Source organism: Plutella xylostella, chromosome 30 (genome assembly GCF_932276165.1).
Source record: "Plutella xylostella chromosome 30, ilPluXylo3.1, whole genome shotgun sequence".
Taxonomy (NCBI): Eukaryota; Metazoa; Arthropoda; class Insecta; order Lepidoptera; family Plutellidae; genus Plutella; species Plutella xylostella.
In genome coordinates, this window is record NC_064010.1 from 1,670,947 (window position 1) to 1,698,649 (window position 27,703).

Genomic DNA, 27,703 nt, shown 5'->3' on the forward strand with positions numbered 1-27,703 from the left:
AACGAAGGCGCCTTCTGATAACCTAGCGGGGTCCAGAATAATAAAAAATATCTAGTCCCGCCGATAAAAGATAACTCATCGTGACCTAAACTAACGCGAGCAACGCAGTCGCGATCCAACCCCCGCCGCGCCACCACGCTGTCAAAACGCGCGCTCAATAAAAAACAAAACAATAGACTATGGTTCTTTGAAACTTCTTCTTTTTTATTTTTATTTCAAGCCAGTGTTTAGTTTTTTCTTCTAAATGGATCAGCAGAACATGACATCAGTGCCTTTGATGCCAAAGGAGGAGGAAAAGGTGGTGGTTCTGACGCCCAGCCATGGCGGCGTGGGCAAGATCCTGGTGCGTGAGGATACGGTGCTGGCGAACCTGCAGGGCTGCGCGGGGTGCGGACGGGCGCAGTTCAACTGCGGGGGGGTGCAGAAGCAGTGGTCAGCCCTGTGCTGGGGCAAGAATAGCGGACGGAGTAACTATTGCTGTAAGTGGGTTTTTGTTGTTGTTAGTTGTAGTCTGAAGGTAGGTGTGGAAAACGTGGAAAATGGGATGGAAGTGGTAGTTTGCATCCCTAGGAAGGGGTGAGTTGTGGACAGCTACGAAACTTCCATTAGGTAAAAATGGCTATGGGATAGTTTAGGTAGGTTCCTACTTTACACAATTTTTACGATAGAATAATATAGATCAATCGACGGATAAAAAACAATTCAAATTTCTGGCTGGCTAATAATAATCCTTTTAATCCCTCTGACAAACCCGTAGACCACATTAAGACTATGTCGCCGAACTCGTTATTATGAAGAAGAAAGAACTTTATAAAATAGAAAAACACCACCGCAAAATTGGTCAAGCTAAGTGAATCGAACTGTAGTAATTAGCAATCGTATTTCGCGATAACAGATAGAGCTATCACAGATCAGTCTCTGTACTTGGAAAAAACTAAGCATCTATTGAAGAATCTTGTTACAAATACATGCTTGCATTCCACTGACACTGTTATCAGATGCTAAGGATGCAAGCACGTGGGGTTTATACTGTACCTACAGTCAACAAAAGAGATACCCCCGGAGAAAACTCTTTCATGTTATCTAGCTACGGATTGATATAGCTACAGGGTGTTGCGAGAGTGATAATATTAAAATATTAAGCCGAAAGGGGGTGACTCAGCTTGTAAGTTTTTTCTTCTGGAGAAGTATATACTCGAGATTATGTCTGTTTTTGATGACTGTACCCAACTACCTACTACATTGCCACTGTACCGTACTATCAAGGATGATACACACATCACGACTGTCAATAGTGGAGTGTGTTGTTTTAATTTGACCCTTATTCATATTATATAAGTAGCTATACACTTTTGTACATTATCCAACTAACAAACCGTCAATATTTGAATGAATGAATGAGCGGTTTTTGAAATCAACAAGGAACAAAACTCAATAAATACTTACAATATTTTTTTATACTTACGAACAAACACAGCATGGACATCAATAGTCTGAACTAATGTGAAATGAAATGCCACAAATTATTGTCATTATCTCAATCACCGTAAACACGCTAATAAACACTAGGCCAGTTTCCGAATTGGGTTGAATCTAGCTAAACATGAACTTAAACTGCAGTTAATTTATACAAATTTATTCAATTCAGCCAGTGATAAGAAATTGAGGAACTGATAGTGACTGATGATGATGGTGCCTTCAGAATCGATACTAACTAGTTACGGGGATGATGTATCTGTTGTTAATGCTAATCATAATAATAACATTAACTTCACACACTTTTTCTCTGTTATTTACTTTGTCCGCGTGTTTCCAAATATACATACACCGTCGACAAAAGATACTATGATGTAACAAAATGTCATTGTTACAGTAACGAAGGTCGTTCACATCTGTTCTATTTTACAGAACGGTATAATTAAATTAAAATACATTAACACATTTAAGAATCTATCTACTCGTAGCTACATAAAATACGTAATTATATTAAAAATTCTATGCAAGCTCCGCTAATTCATTTTTAAAAAATTTCCCGTGAGAATTCCGGGATAAAAACAATCCTATGTCTTTCTCCTGGACCTACGTGACCTACGTCCCCACCAATGTCCAGCCATCTGTCCAGTCGTTGCCGCCTTAAGGAGCTATTATACGCAGCACAAACGCTCCCAGTCAGAGATAGTCGATAAAAAACCATAACTTCCGTTTGAAAGCGTTTTTCCAAAAACTGCCAAGGCCACCCCCCTCGTCACCCCCCTCGTCATGCTAATTCCTATTTTTAGAACTTTCCTCTTAATCCCTGGTGCATGGAATGTAGAAATCGCCGAAGATATCGCCACAAACGGCCGTATCTTCGGCAACTTCTACACTCTGGATAAGGGACCATCTCTGAGATCTACAGCAATACATACAGCTTTATCACACTAACTAACCTTTACCATAAGATAAAAAGCACCCTGTATAAAAAAAATGCGCTTTCGTTTGCGTGTTTCAAAGCAAAATACAATGAAAACAACAAAGCAAGGATCATTAGCATAAATGTAGTTTAGTGGAGCGATCGGCCAGTTTATCAATACTAATAAAACGGTGGTCGACCCCACGACATGCATTGTGAGTGGTTGTCCGAGTGTCCATGCTATTGACAGCTGTGATAGCGTGGCGTGGGACGCCCTCGGCTATGATACCGATGACCGTAGTTGGTTCTACAGTCGTCGAAATATAATAGGCCCGTTTGGACAGCTACACAAATTTGCTAATTAAGTACTCTTGATTTACTTGATGAAATACTTACATAAAAAGACACATAATCTGGCTTATTTTTTAACGGACGAAAGAAAAAAAAGCTTTAGAAGCACCGGAAGTTACTTATTGTTTAGATTTTTATGATTTACATTTGACACGAGCTGTCATCCCATACATTTTGTAGCTGTAGAAACGGGCCTCTTATATTTCGACGAATTTAAGTGACGCATCACGCTGCTGGATTTTACGTGAATGGGTGTCTGAACATTGCTTATAAATTGTAACGCCGCTTGTACAATGTACTTACATATATAAAACACGCACAGTCCAACACATAGAAAACGCATCTACTTACATGCTTTCATACAATTCATGCAAAAACGCATTGTGATGCGGGACAGTGTAAGAACCGCCTTAGAAACGTGGTTGGCTGGATGAGGAAGACTGAAGACAGAATGTTGTGATTTTAACCGTCCACAGCTCTGCTGGACATAGGCCTCTCCTAAGGAGCGCCACAACACTCTGTCTTCGGCCTTCCTCATTCAGCCACTACCAGCCAGTCTTAGGCTGTAGGTACATCGGTCCAGCGTTCTAGAGAAATGAGACATTTTAAATTTCCTACAAGTTACATTCAGGTAGTACATCTTTGAATAACAACTGTATCTATTTCTGTATCTATTTTTGTTTTTTAAAATTCTCAAGTCATCTAAATAACCAATCGACGATAGTTTTAAGAATAGTGTCGTGCCAAATATTATTGTGTGTTCACCACTCGTGCGTGGCAGTAGTTTAGTAAAGTAAATATAAACTCAGTTTTTTTTTATATTATTTCTTGTTGAATCTGTTTTCCGGGAACTTAACTTCAAAAAATTAGTTAAGTACTCGATAAAAAATAGTAGGGAGTATTAATTAAAAAAAACTTTACTTAAACTCGTGTGGCATCCGCAGAGTTACTGAGAAAAGTGAACATACAATAAGTATTCGGTAACTACAGTCAGCAAAATACTACTTAACAAATACACTCACGGGCAATGAAAAGGTTCCACTGAGAAAAACACCAAATCACTCCTAAACGGAAAAAGCTAGCTTAATGACGCCTTCTCCAACATTGAAGTACATTTATCAGAGCATCAGGATATTACAAAATAAAAACGGTAATATTTTTTTCAAAATTTAAATTAAATATTTGAAAAAATCGGGGTTGTTGGGGTGTGGGAATTTTGTGAGTTGTGTGAGGAACTATTTCATTGCCCGTGAGTGTAGTTCGAAGGGAACTCATTTCATAGATACCTAAGTATTTATTGTATGTATGTAGATAATTATGTTAATTATGTATTTTATAACTATATAGTACCCCCAGCCCGCTGTACCAACTACCAATCTTAGAGATATTAACAACCGGTAGTAGTTTAATGATAAGATAAGAGATAAGATAAATATTCTTTATTGCACACAACTTTACATAACGCATTAAGATTATGATTATGAACTACCCTCGATAGTAAATAGTATACACTCACGAGCAATGAAAAAGTTCCAGTGCACCAAATTACTTAAGTAGTACCTACCTACTACAAAACGGAAAGGACTAGTATTGAAGTTATTTATTTAATAGCGCATCAGAATATTACCAACGAAAAACGTAAATATTATGTCAATTTTAAATTAAATATAGGGGCCATTTTTGTGTCAGCCATTTTTTTCAGTGGAACTTTATCATTTTCTCTGCCCAGTGTCGATTGAAGATAAAAAAAAACGTATAGGTATTCTCTGAACAATTATAAAACATGTTCTCATATATCTAGCCGATGTGTTCTTGGCATTAACTGCAGTTACATAATTGTACACGAAGCGTCTCATCCACTTATTAACGATAATCATAGGTACAGTACTGGACACGTCAACTGAACCTATGGACTTTGCACCGTCTTTAACCATACGGCCGACTGGTGCAGTGGTTAGTGACTGACTGCTAAGCCGAAGGTCCCGGGTTCGATTCCCGGCTGGGACAGATATTTGTTTAAAGACAAATATTTGTACTCGAGTCTTGGGTGTTGATATGTATATTTAATATGTATCTATCTATGTACTTGTGTAAATATATCAGCTGTCCGATACCTATAACACAGGCTCTGCCTAGCTTGGGGTCGGATGACCGTGTGTGAGATGTCCCCACATATTTATTTATTTATTTAACTCCTGCATATAAATTAACATCATAATTTAAGTACGAGTTATGTACGTGTCTTCCACTGTACCATGCATTATACAAGTTGCTACACAGCTGGCTAGAATAACTGTTAGTTGCTTCTGTATGTAGGTACTTAGACTAGACTTTGGTAGTTGCCTACTTGATATAATACTTACCTAAAATTCCCACATTATGCCAAGCTGGATTAATAACAATTATTGATGTCAGTTCTGAAATCACAAATTAATTCAAATTCAAATTCAATCTTTATTGCATTCCATAATTAGTGTTACTTACATAAGGTGTTAAAATAATAAACAAGCGATCATTATGGACCCGGGAGGGCACAGCAATTTCCTATTAGGAGAAGGAAGGAAGGAGGGAGGAAGGAGTTTAACTTTAGTGCTGTCAAATAGGCTGTCAACCAATCCATCTGCTTTGTGACCAATACCCATTTTACAGGCTCTATCTATTTAGGATCGGATGGCCGTGTGTGATATTATGTCCCCACATTATTATTACACTCACGGCCAATGTAAAGGTTCCACTGCGAAAAACACCAAATTACTCCTAAACGGAAAAGCTAGCTTAATGACGCCTTCTGAAACATTGAAGTTCATTTAAAACAGAATATCAGGAAAGATAAAAAAGATTACCTACTAAAATAGGTAATCTTTTTTATTTTTTTATTAAATGTTTGAAAAAATTGGGATTGTTTGGTGTCGGCATTTTGTGAGTTGGACTTTTTCATTGCCCGTGAGTGTATTATATTGTAATTGGTTTTCCACAGGATCACGTAGGTAGCAGTTATCACATCACTTGTTAATTATCATTATCATAGTCTAGACTCTTATATTATTTACTAATCGTATGGTAATACTTAATATTTATCACTGTGGTAATTACATCAGAATTACAAACAAACTACTTATTTGCTTAAATATCTATTTTTGGAAGACCCACCAAAAAACCTACTCATTTTACTGAAACTAGCAAAATATACTATGAGTAAACATTTGAATTTTAAAATAGCCTGTATTATTGTCTAATTAATAACGATTAGTATACCTACCTTTTTTTTTTTTATTACTACATAAGTTCCTTATCAATAATTTTTTTTTTTTATTTTTTTTTATTTTTTTTTATTTACATAATTTATATAATTTACAATTACAAACTAAACTACCTATATATTATACAAACTAAACCTATGTACATAACTAAAACTATATGTAGAAGAGACCTTCTAAGCCTGGTCCCTGTGGGAGGGTTCCCAACACGCTGGCGACATTGCCCCGCTGGATCGCCAGACTCAGGCGCTGGCGGAGGTACGCCCCGGCTCGTTTGTCCCCTGAGACGTCTATACCTACCTAAAATATCTTAGGACGTCTAGAGTCTAGACTGCATTTATTATTAATTATGAAACTTATGATTCGTGTGTTAATTTTCACACTGAGTACCTACTACAATACTATACGTCCCATTTTTTATTTAAAAATATACTTACTTACCTACTTCTTAGATAATTGTTCTCATGATTGACCCTTAACAACATCTTAAAAGTCCACCAACCCGCACTTGGCCAGCGTGGTGGACTAAGCCTAAAAAACCCTTCCTTTATTGGAAGGAGACCCGAGCCCCAGCAGTGGGGACGTAATGGGTCGTGATAAACATTTTAAAATATCTAGGAACTGGAAATAGACCTCTTTAAGGAGACCACACGCTGTCCTCGGTCTTCCTCATTCATCCACTACCGGCTTCCTGTCTAAGATTATCGATAAGTACTTAAATTACCTATATCGTACTCATTTTAGGTGATTACAATAATGTACCTATTGAGTACTGTAAAAGGTCACATAGGTAACTTAACACATATTAAGTATAGCCATTAAATATAAAAGCAAAATCATCAACCCGTGTTAATTTTTACGGATATACGGGAAATACTACATAATAATTATTATTATATTTACGGCCGACTGGTGTAGTGGTTAGTGACCCTGACTGCTATGCCAAAGGTCCCGGATTCGATTCCCGGCTGAGGCAGATATTTGTTTGAAGACAGATATTTGTACTCGGGTCTTGGATGTTGATATTTCTATCTATGTACCTATTTGTGTAGATATATCAGCTGTCCGATACCCATATTACAGGCTCTGCCTAGTTTGGGGTCGGATGGCCGTGTGTCAGATTTTGCCACATATAATAATTATTATATGTATATCCTTTTATTTTATACAGAATGTTGCAAAAATTATTATAGTTGGTTGCCTTATATTCTTATTACCACCGACACAACATTAGATTCATTAGCTACGAGTATCAACTTATCTGTCAACAAACGTCTTTGTATAGCTGTTTAGTCAATGTCAGTTTTTAGACAAGTTTTCAAAATTTACGAGTAAATTTTACATCATTCTCATTTTTGACAACTTTAGGTGATGTTAGGTTATCATATGGCCTGTAAATTAATAATAATACAGTCTTCTGCGCAAGATGTAGTTACTTTCGTTAAAATTTACTTAATTTGTAGCCATTTATTGACATTAAAATCAATGTCATTCATAATAAAAACGCTAAAAATTATGTTTATCTCAGACATTAAGATATCAGTAAAAAAAACAATTTACTTAGGTAAATAACTATTTTTTCACTTTTTATTTTATGTAGGTTATTCATATTTAGGTATTATCAAATGTCAATGCCTAGAGTTGAAGAGCGAAAGATAAACTAAGAACCTATAAGTAAGTTATCTAGATTCTTGAGTCATCTTAGTGCCATACATTATGATAATAATCCTTATTACATAAGTACTAAATCATTACATTGATGTTTTAGCTATTATTGTATATTCATTCACTCACAACTAATTAATACATCATAGTGTTAACATGTACCAGCAATGAGTTCTTTTAACTTAAGTACAATATATACTTACCATAGCTCTTAAGGTGAAGGAAAACATCGTGAGGAAACCTGCATATCTAGATTTAGCACATCTATATAATAATATGTGAACCCACCAACCCGCAGTGGACCAGCGTGGTGGGAAATGGTCCAAGCTTAGGAAGGCAGTTTAGGCCTTGGGGATATGCACAAAGGTTCCACTCGAGAGAGCCAGGTGCAGGTACTTACACCCCCACAGAGAATAGAATATAATAGTGTTAACTTGTTTAGTATATGTGGGGACATCTCACACATCTCTCATGTATAGTGTTAGGTATGTGGGCATGTGGTGCACCCAATGCACCAGGCTAATCTCATATCCACCTACTACCATGATACCAAAATACGCATTCGAATGACCCCAAAGTTTCATTCATCGAGCGATAACGTTATTTGGTAATGTCCCGTCCCTGTGCCCTTCCCCCTATTATTGACAACGAGTTAGTTATCAACCGAATGCTACATTTAACAAAACAGTAGTTGATAACTGTGAGAGAGAATAGGGTTCCCCCGTTAATTTTTTCGATGGCTATAGTTTTTGGGAATACAAAGGTGTCTCTTTTTCGCACTTATATACGTGTTGCCTTAACCTTTCTTTGAGCCCATGCCGACAAAAAATAATTAAAACTAAAATCCTTCCTAGTAAACGTAAGTACTACAGTTAAAATTAGTAATCCATCACGACCCATCACGTCCGCACTGCTGGGGCACAGGTCTCCTTACAATGAAGGAAGGTTTTAGTCCTAGTCCACCACGCTGGCCTAGTGCGGGTTGCGGGTGCGGGAATGCTCTGACTAGGCTTAACGACTGCTGCCGAAACAGCAACCGGGACCCACGGCTTAACGTGCCGTCCGCAGCACGGAATTAGTAATATACCTACTTAATATAAAAATCACAAAAGATACAGTTGCGAATTCGCCCAAAGAACCCTAAACTCAAAATGTTAATTTTTATCTGACAAAGTCATAACATAACGAGATAAAACCCATCATACGATGTTTTCATTTATTCTACAGTTGAGTTCAAAATAACTAACTGGCCGTTTCGATAACGAATGACTATCTACATGTATTGTATGCTAAGTTAAGTATAACTATATGTGTAATAAATTATGTTTTGTTGTAAAACTTTAATCGAATCTTGTTTAATGCTTGCTCCCTCGATAATCGAAACTACCTAGATTACGTACCTACTACTATTACTTACTGTAATCTACAAACTACAAATGCTAGCAAGATCTAAAAATATAAATGTTATCGTGCCGCTTGATCTGAATGAGCCTGAAAAACCCAACAAAAACCTGAAATCTTCCATGAAAAGTCAGCGAAACTGAATGAATAGAAAAGTGATAGGTGACATGAAAAATACGTAACTTAATCAAACGGAGCTTTCTGTGTATAGATTTATCATCCACTAGCTGTTCCCGCGAGCTTCGCTTCGCCTTAAAAAGTTTTCCCGTAGGAATTCCGAGGTAAAAAGTAGCCTATGTTATTTCTCAGGGTCTAGACCATATTATGCATTGTATACTTACCAAATTTCATCCAAATCCGTTCTGTAGTTTTGGCGTGAAAGAGTAACAGACAGACATACAGACAGACATAGATACTTTCGCATTTATAATATTAGTTAGGATTAGGATTATTCCCCATATTCATAGAACTGTTAGTTTACAGGAGTCATCGGGATATATGAGTTTTATGTTTATTGTATTAATTTGGGCGTACTTAAGTATTTATTTTAAGAATTTGATCAATAAATTCACGTTTTTAGTTGGTAAGTAATAGGTATTCTGTATGCGCCAAATGTACTTCAATATTGCAGGCAAATATACATTACACACTACTAAGATTCAAAATATAGGAGCCCTTTGCACCAACATATTAAATCTAGATTTAGTGTCAAATGTCGATTTAAGAAAAGTCAGTCCATATAAAATTTGACACTAAATCGAGATTTAACACTAAATCTAGATTTAATATGTTGGCGCAAATGGCCCTAAGTATCAGAACTTTAAAAGTCATTAAGCTAGTCTATTCCGTTTAGGAGCAATTAGCTGCTATTATCACTGGAACTTTTTCATTGCCTCAAGCCAACTCCACATCCATGATGGTCATCCTTCTTTTGTATTGTATTTGTTTATTTTTCCGTACATTAACTACATTTACAGTAAAGATGTTAAAATTATTCTAATTTGGTACCTATTTTAGCTCCAATTTCACAATCGTCGGTTAAATCGTAACCAGTTGATCAATTATACGTAAGTATATGGAGATGACGTATAATTGATTAACCAATCCTAGTCGGTTAGATAATGGACAATGGAGAAATTGGCACCTAATGTCATAATTTGTAATTTTACCCTTTTTTGTTCCAGTGATCACGTTATTATCGACGATATTCACGTTGAGCTGCGTGGGCACCATCCTGCTGTGCTGCACCAACGTCATCCACGACGTCGTCGTGTCTGTGAGTAGCTTTATCATCATTACCAGCATCATCATCGTTATCTTTACTATCTTCATCGGCATAAATATCACCATCATCAACACCATTAGCCATGCATACCTACACGTTGTTGTCTCTTTGAGTAGTTTCTTTTTCTTCATCGTCATCATCATTATCATCTTCATCATCACCATCATCATCATCACATTCACGTTGAGCTGCGTGGGCACCATCCTACTGTGCTGCACCAACGTCATCCACGACGTCGTCGTCTCTGTGAGTAGCTGCTTCATCATCACCATCATATTTATCTTCATCATCAACACCATTAGCCATGCATACACGTCGTCGTATCATCACCACCGCTATCATTATCATCACCTTCTTCATTAACATTATCATCGGCATAATTTTTTGACGGCACCGTAGCTAAGGCGGTAGTGAAGCTGCTTCCGGACCTTGGGGCCGCGGGTTCGAATCCCGCCCAGGGAAATCATCTGTATGATGAGCACTTGTGTCTGATGTCGTTTTTCTATTTTAAGTACCTTAAGATGACTACCAAAGATAACCCTCAAACCTCACTTCCAGAACATGGTCCTCAAGAACGGTTCCATGGCGTTCAAGATGTGGCAGCGTCCAGCAGTCCTACCCCTGATGAAGGTGCACGTGTTCAACTACAGCAACTGGGACCGAGTGAGGCAGGGGCTGGACACCAAGTTGGAGGTGCACGATGTGGGACCTTATGTTTATGAGTAAGTGTCTTTACTTATTTCCAATCTCCGTTGGGAAGCAAATGGCCGAAGTGAAGCGCCGCCACTCTGTACGATCTTGAGCCAGCTCAGAGACTTCCCCGCCTGGCCCATTTCCTTCTTGACAGAGCGCTGCCATGTCTCTCGCGGTTTGCCGAGAGAGTATTAACCTTTAATTAACCCTTACCAGATCCTCAAAAGGGAAAGACGCCCTTGGTACAACGGAAAAAGAAAGCCAGGAGTCTACTCCTGTTTACTAACTATGCCCAGGTTTCTCTGGTCCCAACTGCTATCTTCTTCTTCGTATCGTACAGACCTTATAGAGACAAGCAAGCGAACAAGTGAGGATGAGAGCGAAAGATGGCTACGGATTAGGTCCAGAAAGTTATATTTATAAAAGTATTCAGTGTCGGAGCGCTAGTGTTGCAAGAAATCGTTCGCTTTTGCTTGCTAGGGAAGAAATCATAACATTTGCTATAATTATTATTTATAGCAAATGTTAAAATTTAAAAGAAATCTACACATTTCTCAATTTAAATATTTAGTCAATGTAATCCGGCCACGCTAACTTTCAGGCAAAATAAGAGTTATGTTTTTATTGAATTAATCATAAATACTAAAACTTATGAATGAAATTACAAAGAAGCTCTAAATTGGAACCTCTAATAAACTTTTTGATCTTGGCACTTGTTTCTGTTGCTAGGTTAGCATGTCTGACTCTACGACAGTCCACGTTTTGATGCATCGGTTACCCAATATGGTAGATACTAGACATTGTAAGCAATAGATATAAAATCGATAATCTATTATCGCTTTATTATTATGATCTTTTATATTTCGGGAGTGGTTGTGTTTACGATACTTATCAGCCGCCCAGAGTAGCTTGTCGAATACCTAGGTATACCAACCTACCTTCTACTCACATTTTCACTAAGCGTTCACCTATCATGGTATCGTACGTATCGGACGAAACAAATTTTCATAATCGTATGGAGAAACGGCGTCGGCAATGCCGATGAAGTGGACGCACTTTTGTGTGAATTTTTATACAAAGAATACTGAGATGCGTCCGTTGAGTGCGATGGCGAAAGGTGGACGCTTACCTGGTGATTTTGACACGCTGCGTGTTGCATATATGAGTGTCCGAATGTTGCTTGTAAGTCTAGAATTTAAGGAAGTTAATTGAATAAGTCACTCAAAAAGACCTCATTCTAAAGTCTGTTTTTTAATCTCAGATTTTAAATTGACAGATTCTGAAGGGTTCAGCAACAGTCGATTGTCCCGCGATTAAGTGACGTATCGTTCTATTGGCAGGATGGCGGGACAATCAACTGTTAATTTTTGATAAACCGTTCAGAATCTGTAAATTTAGTATCTGAGATTAAAAAACAGGCTTTAGTCAGGTAGAAATTGCTAAGGTCACCAACTTAGATCATAGATCAATTTAACTCTAAGCTTCGGTATTTCCTTGATTGGTTTTTTTAAATGCTATAAAATATAATTTTGTCTTTGTCTCATGCATAAACTTCCGATATTAGTTAAGTAATTGAGAAAAAACCGTGATAAACATAATACATATTAAACATCTGTTGTCATTTTTTCTACAAAATGTGTACGGTAATTTTCGAGACGATAAAAAAATTACCTCGCAAAACGTATGTATAAGTATCTACGATTTTGGTTTATCCTGAAATTGGCAACCCTGAAAACCTTAACCCACATTTTAGCTATTTTACTACGGTAAGTACCCTAAAATCTTATTTCGCAGAATTAGCAGACACAAATAGTCTCTTTTTGCCAAATATATAACGCAATTCTATTTCGGGTAATGGCAGAAACGCCCTATATAAAGTTCATATATGAAATTCACACAAATTCAATAGGAAGCAAAGCATAAATCTTCTACTTCGCCTATTAGTAACACATATTTTAATATATACGTATGGACAAGGCCACAGTAGGTACTAGCTAATTAGCGTGATCACTTCAAGGCCAATCTATGAGGTTAGTGTTTTTTTGCATAACACATTCTTAGTTATCCTAGGTTACCTATGAGAATTTTTTATTTGAATCTTCAATGCTGTTTTAGTTGGACAAGGTACAAAAGTGAAGATGCTCTGTAATAGGCCCAAAAATATTAATTTTCTAACTGTTAATTAGGTTAGGTAAGTAAAAGATACTGCAGTGTACATTACAATTCGAAAAAATTGCGTGTCCTACGACGCTGCTTGAAAGAGCTGTATTTGATACCATTATTCTTAACTAGCTGTTCCCGCGAGCCTCGCTTCGCCTTAAAAAGTTTTCCCGTGGGAATTCCGGGATAAAAAGTAGCCTATGTTCTTTCTCAGGGTCTGGACCATATGAATACCAATTTTCATTCAAATCCGTTCAGTAGTTTTGGCGTGAAAGAGTAACAGACAGACAGACAGACAGACAGACACAGTTACTTTCGCATTTATAATATTAGTTAGGAAGTTAGGATTAGTTAGGATTATAACTACTAACATAGTGATATCACAAATTATATTCTTAGTAAGTACACATATACTTGATAAAGGTACAACATTTTACTATCTCAAGACATGTGTTCCGCTTAGTTATAATTGCGATATTATGTTATGTCTATCTTGTAGGTACAGTCTGGTCAAATAAACCTGACCCCTCTCACAGTCACAATGCTACCTGAGAATGGTCAAGTTTATATACCCACACTGTACAGCAAAAATAACAAACAAAACACTTCTGATATTAATATACTGGGTATAGGGGGGTAAAAGAGTTCTCAAGTGGACACCACGAACAGGCCGGCGTATAGTGTGGGACGCCCTCCGGCCAGCTTGACCGACGACCTTAGACAGGTGGCCGGTAGTGGCTGAATAAGGAAGGCCGAGGATAGTGTTGTGGCGCTCCTTGGGAAAGGCCTTTGTCCAGCAGTGGAAAATTACGAACTGATGATGATGATTGCGTAGGCTCAGGTGCATTGTAGGTACAACTTTTACCGTCTAATTGAACTAAAGTTATTCTTAACATCTGACTACCCTTTCAGGGATTACCCAAGTCCTGAGCATGAGCAACTGGTATTTGGGAAATATAAATATAAATATTTACATGATACGATGCAGGGTTAAATGTAAGTTTTTATCTTATCGTTATAAGTGTGTGAGAGTTTTCTTAGAAAAGGAGATAACGATAAGTAATTAGAAATGATGCTATGCTCAATTTGTCATACGGATATAACAAACATATTGATTTCAAAATAAATAATGACTTTCCCTAATAAAAATTATTTAAAACAACATTCGTGATTTTTCAAAAGTGTTCAAACCTGAAGGGGTAGCACGGGCAACTAAGACGTGACAAAAGTTTTATATCGCGCTCACTCACATCGAGTCTCAAGAGCGAGCGCGACAGAGAATTTTTGTCTCGTCTTAAATGCGTCCCGTGCTAGCACTTCTGAGTGACCTATTTTGCAACAACATGACTGCTTAGTTATACCATGTTGTACTTACGTAGGTATACTATATATGTGTATGTATCTATGACTACTAAACCTAAAATCCTCAATGCTTTTTGTCCAAACGAAGGTCGCTCCATTTATGTAGGTACTATTGTGACGTCAACCTTATGTAACAACAATATAGACAAAGTTTTTTTTCCAATAAAAAATACTTGGATACAACTTAAATACAAAGAACTTATTAAACGTGCCAAGCTATGAGCCAATGGCTTGCCATGCCTATTTATGCTTTGCAAGAAAATGTATAATAATAATTATATTACAGTGAATAGAAAATGGACGTGCTAATTAATATTATTTAATGTCGCCTGGTTCTCAACACATTACAAATAATAAATTATATACGACCATGGAAAAACAATAGTAGATAAGTAGATTTTTAATTTAACAACTGATTTATTTAACTTAGGATCAAACATTGAATCAGTGTCTCGTAGCAATAAATAAGTCAATCACCATTTTGTAATGTAAGTAAACTATTTTTTTCTTTCTGTTGTCCAAACATTTGGTGGCAATAACATACACGGTGTTGCAAAAATGCTGTACCTACAAAGTCGTAAGGGGGTGAAGGGCTATTTTTTCACGAAGAACCGAAAGTCATAGAACAAAAGCTGTTCTAGCTATCTAGATAACTTAGGTATACCTTTTGACAGACAAAATTCCTTAATTTTATCTACTTTCCTACTCTTAAACTACGTTATCATAATGATTAGTTATTGGAACTAAAAAGAGCTGCTACTTAATTATTATTTCCTGAACGGCTCATTATTTAATTACTAATAACTTAATAACATAATACTTAGGTATTTATTTTGTCATCCCATTGAGTACCAATAAGTATAATCATTTCCTTTTCATTCCCAACGAATGTGTCGTCATTTCACTATTATGACGTCCACAGAGTAGAGTCTAGATAGGTATTAGTATTTAAGGCGCGATCAGACGGCTCACTCGAGTGAATATTCAGTCGAGGGAACGGTTCATTTTCTTTTCATTCCATGTTCACACGACGAAGTGGGAATGACCAAGAAATGAACGTTCATTTATTATTTTCAATAATCTGTCGTCGGGTGAGGTCGTGCGTCTCGGAACTACAGGGCTCGAGAGAAAATGGCCGAATGCGAATGAACGTTCATTCTGTGTGCAGAACTGCAGACTGTTCACGTTTTTTTTCATTCGGAGTGGGAATGAAAGATACAAATGGCAAAATCAAACATTGTTGGATCGGTTCATTAATGAATTCATTCGACACTCTTGTTTCATTTTGTGTTCACACGTATCATTTTTCGAATGAAAGACAGAAATGAACGTAAAATGAACCGTCTGATCCCGCCTTTACTAACGTCATCGTCACGCGCCAAATGTAAACAATCAAAGTACACACAGATTAAAAGTGCTGTGAACTCGTCTCAGTTTAATCTAATGGCCTAGTTTACTCGTGCATTCCGGTATTTCTACTATGAGCTTTTCGTAATAATGTGATCGAAGAGCTGTAGTCTATAGGTCAGCTGTTAACACACCCACTAGAGACAAAGTGGACTATGTACCCACCTATTCCAGATAGACACCTAGATTCAAGAGGGTTGATTTTTACTAATAATATAGGTATCCTATTCTCTGTTAGTACCTGCACCTGGCTCTCTCGAATTGGGCCTTTGTGATTGTGCATATCTCCTCTCTGCCTTCACTAGCTTGGATCTTATCCCCCCCATGCTGCCGCTGGTTGGCGGGTTGGTGGGTTCACACATCTAGATCTATAGGTTTCCTTGCGATTTATATATTATACGACAATAAAGATTCGTATACCGTCTCAAACATAGTTTCTCGTCATATAGACTTACCCCTCTTGCCCAAGATAGACTCAAGACCGGGTGATCCCTTAGCTTAGACTGACCGACGCATTTTCTTCCAGGCAACAAGTGGAGCGCGTGAACATCGCGTTCCAGAACGACAGCCTGACGTTCCAGGAACGCAACAGGTTCACGTTCCTGCCCGAGCGTTCTACGGGCGCCATCTTGGATAAGGTGTCGGTGCCGAACCTGCCGTATTTGGTACGTTTCTCCTGTGATTTTCCAATAGTCATCGTTTTAATTTACAATATAATATAAATATAAAATTCTCTGAATTATTAATGTACTATTCATGTTTTCATAACATTTTAAATGTACAAATACCAGTAACCCCTACACCATTTGGTCGTCTTTTCCACTAGATTTTTTCGTCGATAAAGATGCCATACCACAGGAGCAGTAGCGCTGACTGAGCTGTCTGAGTCAAAATAAAGTCGTTTGCAATAGAAACCAACAATCATGTAAACAAATATGGCGGACTGACATTGACAGCGTATTGTTTATGCCCATAGTGATGTCATAGTGTTCTAATTAGATTAAATATATAAGCCATAGACTATAAAATAAAACTGATTATATATAAAAAAAGTGTTTATTAAAACAAATTTAAATCTTCGTCTTCGTCATCATCACTATCAGAAGTGTCGCCGGTGACCGTAATTATAAATGGAACCACTATGTCATCGCTTGCCATGTCTAAAATGCCGTCGAGCTTTTTCATTTCTTCCTCTTCCTTTTTTCGTTTTGGTTAATTATATTAAGCTCTTGAATTTTTTTTAAATTGTATTCAAATAATATTAAATTAAAATAATTTATTAAATTAAAAATAAAAGATAACTTCAGATTACGAACAACACTAACTTTTCAATGACTTATAGAGTTCGATGAGTAAAAAACTAAGATGACAGCTTGTCAAATACTTCGAAATTTTTACGTTGCAAATGTTTTAACAAATTTAACTTATAAATACAAGTTAAATCGTCTTGAAGATAATGTGAAAACAATGGTGTTTTCGTTGAAATCAGACTATGTTCATAAATTGATCGAAAATGTATGTGATTACGGAGTAATCGTGACAATTTGGTTTGTTTACATGATTGCTGGTTTCCATTGCAAACCACTATAAAGTTTTTCTTTCTTTCAATTTCGAAAATTAATTTCGCTTTGAATAAAATTGTTATAGGTATTATGTTCGACTAGACAAGAAGCTGGTAGTGGCTGGATGAGGAAGGCCGAGGACCGATTGTTGTGGCGCTCCTTGGGAGAGGCATATGCCCAGGAGATAACGGCCTAATGATGATGATGAATATTGGGACTGACTGAGTGCTAGTTTGGCTGATGATGTTCTGTGAAATCAATAAAGCAGTATTCTATTCTAACATACCCCTTCCTCCGCAGGGCGTGGTCTCGCTGGCCATAGACAACCTGAACGTGTTCACCAAGTCGATGCTGAACGCCGGCCTACAGATGTCTAACCACCCCAACGCCTTCATACACCTGCCTGTGCACAGGTTGGTCAGAGATAACACTACATAAAAGTACTGCCAGTTTCAATAACCTCTATTTATCGATAGCTGACAGTTACTATCATACGATTTTGACACGCAAAAAGTTGCATTCTGACTGATTCTGGCAAAATCTTATGAAAGTAACTGTCAGCTATCGATTCACGTCAAATCGGCTGAGCCGATTTTTATGAAATGTGGTATGGAGTTAGCTGACACCCTGGATTAACACATCTATAGGCTAAAAACTTTTAAGGCGAAGGGAAGCTCGTGGCAACAGCTAGTTCATAAATAAGAGGATAACAAGGGTAACTAGGCGAAAAACATATTTAATTTCCGCCAGAAACGCCCGTTTTTAGCGTCGTACATTTACTTATAAACCTTAGACAAGTAAACCAGACCAACCAGAGTCTAGACAGACTCTAGGAAGTGGTATTTAATTATTAGTTATGTTCCAAAATTTTAATTAGGATGTCGAACAAACAGTTTTGAAAGAACCGATCAGAAGTTAGAACGCCGTTTGCTTTGTTATCCCCTTATTTTTTGCAGATAATTTTTTTGTGTTATTCTTTATCGTTTTCTTGTAGTAATACCTACCTACTTTACATGGTTTTGTAGATCGTAGACCTACTTTATAGGTACATATCCTACAAGACCTACAATCCTAGTGGAAAGTCAATAGTGCAAGTGCATATCAGCTGTCTGTGTGTTGGTTCGCAATTTGTGTAAAGAGCTGTGCAACTGTGTATCGATCGTCCCGGGCCGCAGATACAGGATGGAGCGAAATTTATGGCGCGTGCCTGTTCTTGAGTTAATTGAAATGGTCATATTTGGCATATTCCTTACTGCACTGGCCCACTGGTATTATTCGCAACTAGTTTTCTTAGATGTGAAGTTTTTACGTTTTCCATTAATTTTAAATTAATCTACGCCAGCGGCCGCTACACGGGTTCGTTATCACAGCGCCATATTTATAGCAAATCGCGATATAGTGGCGTTTATCTACGTCGATAACGAACCCGTGTAGCGGCAACAAGATATACGAATGATAGATGAGATGATGAGAGGAATAATTTACACACCCGATCTCTGCGCTGTGCCAGGCGGGGATTTGCAGATCACTTTCAATATTTTATTTTACTTCGATATACCTAACTTAGTTCTAAGAAAAATTGGTACAAATTACAAATGTAGGTATATCAATAAATTGTACATATTTCCGCACCATCCTGTATCTCTGAGTTAAGTTCCTGTAGCGGACACGAACATGTGAAACTGTATTGACAATGTTTATTTGTTCACGTGGCCGCGTGGCGGAATTTAATTTACTTGATAGCACTTTCTTGCTCAATTATTTTAATCTGTCACCTACATTTCCAATGCGTTTTATTTATATGCTTCCCTGAATTTTTATGTTCATGAAATTTTAAACAAAGTTATCGATTGCATTCCACGATTTCCATGTCCATGGACACTAAGTACTATTAGGTACTAATTTAGGGAATAGCTTAAATAGGCCTAGGTATAGATAAGTACATATCTTTCTGGCAAACCCGAATGCAATAATCTATCAAAAGCCGAAGAACGAAAGTTGCTCATAATGAGCATGGAACAACGCGGACTCCAGTGTCATACTCAATGATAATGACCCTCTCAGTCACGCCTAGGCTTACTATACCTACCCTTATTGCAACATTGCATCCTGTAGCTGTAACTTACGTACCTATGTTTCGTTCCAGGTTCCTGTGGGGCTACGAAGACAGTGTGATCAGCGCCGCGCGGCCGCTGCTGAGCATCCTGGGGCAGCTGCCCTTCGAGCAGTTCGGCCTGCTCGTCACGGTAACTATATAACATACTTTACATACATATACATAAGTACCTCACGACTCACGACTGCAATCCCTGAAGGGGTAGTCAGAGGAAGGAGGGGAACTATATTATTATTTAACTAAATCTAAATTTAAAAATACAAAAATTATAAAGTGGTCATATTTTCAAAAATAAAATACCTAGTAAGTATACACAAATAAAACACGAAATAACTAGGTAAATAAGCCACCGAGGAACATAACTTCAAGTTCCAAGTTCATGTTTAATGATTGTCTGGAAGATATCGCTTTTAGCGATAAGACCGCCATTTGTGCATCTCTGTTATTTAAGTTTCAGTTTTGGTTTATGGTGTGTAAATAAAGATTATTGTATTGTACCTATTGTATTTTTAGGCAGATTTAGGCAAATCAGAAACTAGGCCAGTTATTACCTACCTTTTACGGTCTAATTATCTTTTTAATTTCCTGTTTATTGTTATGGTAGTTGAAACCAAATTTTGCCATATAAACTTGGTCACGTGACTTTTTTAAATATATAACTACCAAGAGAGTAGAGTTTTAAGTAGTTAAAATAGGGTACCTAAGTACTAGTTAGGAATTATTCTGTGGAATAGATAGATAAACCCCCTCCCCCTGACTTTACCCTTTAACAAACACCCTGTATAGTCAACTCTTTATTTATTTCATCCAGAAAAACGGCACAGTCCCAGAGCGTCTCACCATCAACACCGGAGAATACGACGTGGACAAAATGAACATCATCGAGAAACTCGACGGCAAGCCCAGCCTGTCCTACTGGAGCAACCGGGAGTGCAACAGGTGACTACACCATCATCATCATCATCATCAGCTGCACGAGACAAGATGAACATCATAGAGCGACTCGACGGCAAGCCCAGCCTCACCTACTGGAGCAACCGCGAGTGCAACAGGTGACCACTTCATCATCATCATCATCAAGGCGCATCAAACGATGTAAATGAGGCACAATTCCAAAGCCGTCGTCGCGACGCCACCGTGACGCCGCCTCGACTCCGCCTCGACTCTACCAGTGAGCGGAGCGGATTTATACGTCCGGAGAAGTCGGCGGCGACTCACGCTAATCTGACTGGCCTACCCTTCCACCATGATCGCAAAGACTGTCTCTCTTCTTGTGTGTGTATGTCTACTATGTAGGTACTTATTATTATATTTTTCTATAGTAGTTAAGTATGTTTTTTAGGTATAAACCTATTTCTAATTCTACTGACACGGTTTCTGCTCAAACAAGGAAATAATCAGAAGCGTCCTAATTCAAGTATGCTTATTATGGCCAACCGACATTAAAATAACACAAAAAGTGAACAATTAACCTATGTAACAAAAAGTTAATTCTAATTACAGACAAATAGGTTATTTCGAAATTAATTTTATCAGCATTATTAGTGTATAATTTACGCCTATTTACCGTTATTTATTATGTATATTATCAGTATTAGCAAGTATGTTTGTAGATACTTGCTGGCTTATCTGTCAATGATACACTTTGACACAGTGATATGTGCAATTATACACGAACCAAACTAGCACTTGGACAGTCAGTCCCAATATTCATCATCATAATTAGGCTGTAATCTACTGCTGGACATAGGCCTCTCCCAAGGATCATAATTAGGCTGTAATAACACTCTGTCCTCGGCCTTCCTCATCCAGCAATTATTCAGCCACCGGTCTAAGGTCGTCGGTCCAGCGGGCAGATGGACTCCCCACGCTACGGCAGTTCATAGTCTCCACTCGAGCTCGTTTACCCCAGCACCGTCCATCGGTTCTTCAACACAGTATACCAATTACGACAAATACAATTAAATAAACGCAAAACTTTGTGACTCTTTCACGGCAAAACTGTAATTCCCACATTAAAACTTAAAGTGGAGCTCACGTCCATCAGCTATTTAAATAACACTAGTTTTTCTTCGCCCTCCCTTTATAATGTCTATTTGTTGCGTGAGGAGACTACGGAGTGGCAGAGACAAATATAAAAAGGGCAATGCCCGTTTTTCGCTGTGCTTAGCGACAGTGCTTTAGCTTTTGAATGAAGAGAGTTTTTAAAGTTGGTTAGGTATCTAGATTATATTTTTTTTTTAATTTATAGTGTTTGGTAATTATTTTTTTATCCCCCTCCAGTATCGAGGGCTCGGACGGGTCCATGTTCCCGCCCTCGCTGCTGGACCGGCGCCGCCAGCTCAACGTGTTCTTCCCGAAGCTGTGTCGCCGGGTGCCCTTCCAGTATGAGAAGGATGTTGAGGTAAGTGTGGTTTGCAGTTCCTCTTCAGCGTGTCGACGACAAACTGACAAAGCCGCTACATAATGGTACAAACTACAAACAAACATCGGCAAATCTGCGTCTATCATCATCATCCATGTTTATTCATCATGACGATAAGAGAGGATTCTGAGCGTCATCAGATCAATAGCGGCCGCTTGCTTTTGACACTTTCCATCCGGGATTCACCCCGCACATTCAAGGGGGCCTAAAAAGTGTCAGTCCTATGTAATGTAAAACTATTGATCAAATTGCGTGAGTAGTAATAGTAGACCCATATTTGTCGACGTTCATCAAGAACGTAATTTTACAAAACATAAAACACCTCTTTCTCTCTTTCAGAGCGAAGATGGCATCCAGCTGCTCCGGTACCGGATGCCAGCGGACGTGTTCGACAGCCCGCAGACCAACCGCAACAACCAATGCTTCTGCAACATCGACACCGGAGTGTGCCCCCCTAAAGGGGTTATTAATGTCACCGCGTGTTCTATGGGTAAGCTTTCCATAACCCTCCAATGGTGGGTGAATACCACAGCTATTGAGCTATACAGTATGTTGAGCGTCTGAGATTAGTTTTGTTGCCGGTTGCGGCAGAAGGTAGGTATATTAGGTATGTATGTAGTTCCGAGTCTTAATCGCTTGAATGGAACCCTTCTTTAAACCTAGGTCTAAGCTTAGACAGCAGACCAACCGCAACAACCAGTGCTTCTGCAACATCGACACCGGAGTGTGCCCCCCTATTAAGGGGGTTATCAATGTCACCGCGTGTTCTATGGGTAAGTTTTCCACAACCCTCCAATGGTGGGTGAATACCACAACTATTGCTATGTTTAACGTCTGAGATTCGTTTTAATGCTAATTGCGGTAGTATATTATGTAGTTCCGAGTGTAACTCACTCAAATTGACCCCTTGTTTAACCCAATACAGTAGACGATATCGACACCCAAACTCTTAGCTACCTACTAAATCTATCTACTATCTCACTAACAAAAAAACCATTCTTCTATTCCAGGAGTCCCAGCGCTGGTCTCGTTCCCGCACTTCTACCTGGGCGACCCGGCGCTGCGGGACGAGTTCACGGGCCTGCAGCCGGACCCGGCCAAGCACGACTCCTTCCTCGACATACACCCGAAACTGGGCATCAGCTTAAGCGGGAAGTCCAGGTAATTTACCCTATAACTACCAGTTCTATGTAACACACAATACTGTACGAAAAGGAGCTACGAATGCCGCAAATACAGCGTTTGACTGTCGGCCACCAAATGGCAAGCGTCCCACGGAGGTCCGCTCCAAATATGGCGCCGAAGCGTAGGAAGCGTGCTGCGAGCCGCTGGCCAAAAGTACAGCCGTAGATAGGCGGAAGTGGCGAACGTTAGTTAGTTAGTTAGACTGCAACACACACACAGTTCTATGTAATACCCCTCTCATAGTAACCATGCTTCTGAGAGGTTTCTCTGCCCTGACTGTACCATCTCCAATCTAAGCCTAAAACCCTTCTTTCATTGGAAGGAGACCCGTCGAAGACGACTGACACAGTAGTGGGGACGTGATGGGTTGCGATGATAAGACCACCGCACTTAAGCAACATTAACAATCCTCTATAGCTGCGGCTGCGTAAGTATCCACCTGTCGCACGCCTCGACGAGGCATGCCTCGGGTTTGCAAGAACGCGATCCAATGCTCGGTTTGTATGGTCATCGCCGAGGGTACTTTTTACAAACCGAGCATTGGATCGCGTTCTAGCAAACACGGGGCATGCCTCCACACAATATTAGTCGTGAACACACTAGATGGATACGCGGCTATTCTGCATTGCTTATCTGTCAAAACTGTTTGTGTGATGGTGATAAGGTCCGCAATATATACCTTTTCAGACCCCTTAGCATGAATTTTCATCGTGAACGTGACGTGAAATTACACGATGAATTTTGTAGGGCAAATTTAGTTCTTCTACCGACCGCCAGGGGCGCTGTTAATATTTTCATACAAAATTACCCGATGAATTCTACTTCACCTTCAGGGTCAGTACATACCCATCGATCGCCTAAACAGTAATTTAATCCGATGACTTTGTCCACAGTTTGCAGCTCAACATTCAAGTGAGGAAAGACGACACCGGAATGTTTACGGCCGTTAAATGGTTGAAAAAGGATCTGATTCTGCCTGTTGCGTGGCTTGAAATGGTATGTAACGCCCTCTAGTTGCTAAAACAAGGAACTAAAAGTTTCTGCTATTCTACAATAGATAGCGCTGTTCTAGTTTTTATGAGAAAATAAACCAATTTCTTTGTCTTCCTTTTCAGTCTGTGGAAGAACTGCCTGAAAGTGTGAGATCGCTGGTGTACCATGGAACCTACTCGACAGCAGCGGTCCAACTAGGGCTCACCGCTACCTGCATTGTCACCCTTATTCTGTCCACGTTAGGGCTCATTGTCCTTTACGCGCGAAGCAAAAAGCCCAAGCCTTGCGCCACAATCAAGAAACTACCCATCGAAACGGAGTTAAAAGTACAAAATTCGTGAAAATACAATAGATTTTTCGTTTGAAAATCTGTATTAAAACTGCCATAGCTCTCTGTGAGTAAAGACTTTATGGAAAGTGGCGCCGGCCGCCATATTGCGGACAATTTGTTAACTAAATGCTATAAACAAACAGTACTGAAAACATAAATACCTACAGTGCTAAATGGATCCTTTGGAGTATGAAAGACATTAAAATAAGGTGGCATTTTAGTGCTTATTTTTGCCACGCAACCAAAACTGGTTTCTGCGGCACTCAACAGTTTTTTTAAACGTACATGTAGTACAAAAGGTGTTTTTTTTTCTTGGAAATGTTACTATAAAAAAATGTTGAAATTTTATCAACATTAACTAACTACATAATTTTATTAATTTTCTTTTGTCGGGTAAAATACCATTCCATTAGTTTGTAAGGTCCTCAAAAATACTTCGTCTGTAAATATGTTTTTTTAGTTTATGTTTCTTTATTTTATTTTATTTAGTTTACTGCATGACAAAAAATAAGTAATTTACTTTATAGTTTTATTAAGATAAATTTTCCAGGCCCGATCTATGAACGATTAAATCTACAAATACAATATTTTGTAATGTATTAAATATAAATACTTACTTAAGTAAAAATTGGTTATTTTGAACTTTGTAAAATAAATCCATCAAAGAAGTAAAATTTGTCATAGATCTTCACTTTTCTCTCGATTTTTTTAAATAATTTCCTACGTTTGTTATAAGCGTTTTTTTAGATATTATAAATATTAGTATTAAGAAGATAGCTGTAGATATTTTTGATTAAAAAAAAATTTTTGTAAAAATTAATACCAAACTACCTACTAATTACATACATAATTAGGCTAAGGGCTGTGTTAGAATAAAAAAATATTTTGCCATTACCTACCTTTTTATGAATATTTTTCAACTTACTCTATCACACAGTACAAAATATACCTACATACTTTTACAGTGTTTTTAGTGTAGGTATTTATAAAAAGGCGCTCTATTCGTATTAGTACGAAACTTTAAAAGTGTCTCGATTGCCAGTAACTCTATATATTATTATTATTGATACAAAAGAATCCTAAGTACAATTTTTGGAAATATTTAGTCTGTTTAGGCTGTTGCAAAAGTAGTAAGCCGAAAGGGTTGGTGACTCAGGGGGTCATTTTGTTCACAATTCGCATTTGGAACGGAAATACTCATTTTGCAACACACTGCAGCCTTTGATATAGACCAAAGGTTCATGTCTTATATCTGAGAAAACTATGACACTAGGTGGCGCTGTTAAAAGTGGCTACACATCACATTATAATATCTATGATAGAAAATGATATCAGAATCTCAAAATAAAGCCTACCTTATTACATGAGCTATAAGTTTAGTTAAGTATATTTTGTTATATTATGTATTTATAGATTTTTTATTTACAGTCAGTAAAGGAATGTCTCTCATTGTAATTATCATTTTGTGTTTTAAGACGGTAAAAGTAAAGAGAATTGTGCCTTAATTATATCCGTCTTTTACTTATACCTACTTGATAACCATAATCGACCCAGTGTTTAAAACTTATGATTTTACCATGGAAGTAGAAAAAAAGACAGAAGGAATCTCTCTAACTAAAAAGTGAGGTGCGCAAAGTAAGTCGATTTCATTGTTGCGACGAGCCCGTCACACACACTCAAAATAAGTCAGTTCCCGCCGCGCGCCAATCACGTCGCACCTACGCACCCAAACACTCTCATGTCGCCGCCATTGCTGTGCCTCATTTCTTAGTTTGCGAGAATCCTACCGTCTTTTTTTCTACTTCCATGGATTTTACTAAAATTGTTTTTTACAAATGAAAAAAAGGATAAAAACTTTTAATTAGTGTTTTTTGAAAGGGGAAGCTTACAAGTTTTAATAAAAGTTAATTTTATTTGTATAATATATTATTTATTGAAACATTCTTACATCGCATTTTTACAACAGTTTAAAACAAAATAACGGCCTGCATCCTGTATCTAACCTGTTTAGTAAAGTTGCTATGAAACTATGAGTAGTAACTTTAAACACTCGTCCAAAAATCTGTAGAAAATCTATCGGCAGACTTAGAACATTTACTTACGTTTAAATTCATCAAGCAACATAACTAACCTCAATGTTGATTGTATTACAGAAACTTCATCTAACGCCCAATAGATGGCGCAGAAACAGTCGACTGTTTAAAAATGTCATCTATCGGACAATAATTGTAAGTACAGTTGCCCGATGAAATCGCCTAAACAATTGACTATTATGTAGTCTGAGCCTATCTGAAACCTAGTTAAACATTGTGGGAGATATGGCGTTTCGACTTTCTCCGTGTTCGGCATCATAAGGGTCACAGTGACAGTTAAATAAAGTCCATTTTTCTCTCCACCTTTAATTTGCAAGGTGCGGGTGCCTATATAAATAGAGTGAGTCGCCCGCGCGCCTCAGTTGGTTTTTGATTTTTGAAGTGAACACTTCGGCAAAATGGCTCAATGTAGCCACGGTTCTCGTCGGCTTCGCTCCGACGGGGAAAAATATAATATTGAATTTGCGGAGTCCTCGCTACCGGGAGCTGTAGCGTGATGCGGACCAGGCGGCGCGGGGCCTGCCGGCTGCTGCGCACGCAGCCATTGCTGAGGATTTCGCAACGAAGGTTTGAGTTGATAAGCCGTGAGTAAAATGCTATTATTTACTGCTTTTAAAAGCTCAGCCACTGGTCATAATGCTCCGGCGCTTGGGGTTTTTATCCCACGCAGTAGGGTCCGATTCAATAGTCGTGGTGATGATTGATCACATATTCCGGTCCTACTAGTGGCGCTTGAGCTAGATACTTACATTAATGACCGCTTTAAGTAAAGCATATGTTAATTTTATACAGGAAAAAATAATAAAAATATATTTTTCTACCCTCAATTTCTAATATTTTTAGAAAACAGTTGATAAAAACTTTGCTATTACAATAATGCACTTGATTATAGCTTATGTAAGGCTTTACAAACAGGAGCTTTCCAGGACCGTCATAGGATTTTTTACAGGAAGCACGTGGCTCCGAGTTTCAGTATGTTGGGACATTGTGGCATGTGCGGCGAGTAATGTGATCCGCCGCCGGTA

General features: G+C 38.1%; 1 protein-coding gene across 2 annotated transcripts; it reads left to right on the plus strand.

The window, feature by feature from the left end:
- Positions 1-26,093, plus strand: LOC105394486 (lysosome membrane protein 2). 2 transcript variants are annotated; one of them, XM_048632121.1, is made up of 12 exons: positions 1-479; positions 10,251-10,342; positions 10,910-11,073; positions 16,500-16,638; positions 17,836-17,948; positions 19,682-19,781; positions 20,463-20,590; positions 21,935-22,055; positions 22,416-22,566; positions 23,087-23,237; positions 24,155-24,257; positions 24,377-26,093. In XM_048632121.1, the coding sequence occupies exons 1-12, from the start codon at positions 245-247 to the stop codon at positions 24,593-24,595; spliced, it is 1,716 nt and encodes a 571-aa protein (XP_048488078.1). In that variant the 5' UTR covers positions 1-244; the 3' UTR covers positions 24,596-26,093. The 2 variants fall into 2 exon arrangements, with proteins under 2 accessions (XP_048488078.1, XP_048488079.1); XM_048632122.1 differs by lacking the exons at positions 1-479; positions 10,251-10,342 and adding an exon at positions 10,532-10,597.
- Positions 26,094-27,703: the final 1,610 nt, after the last annotated feature.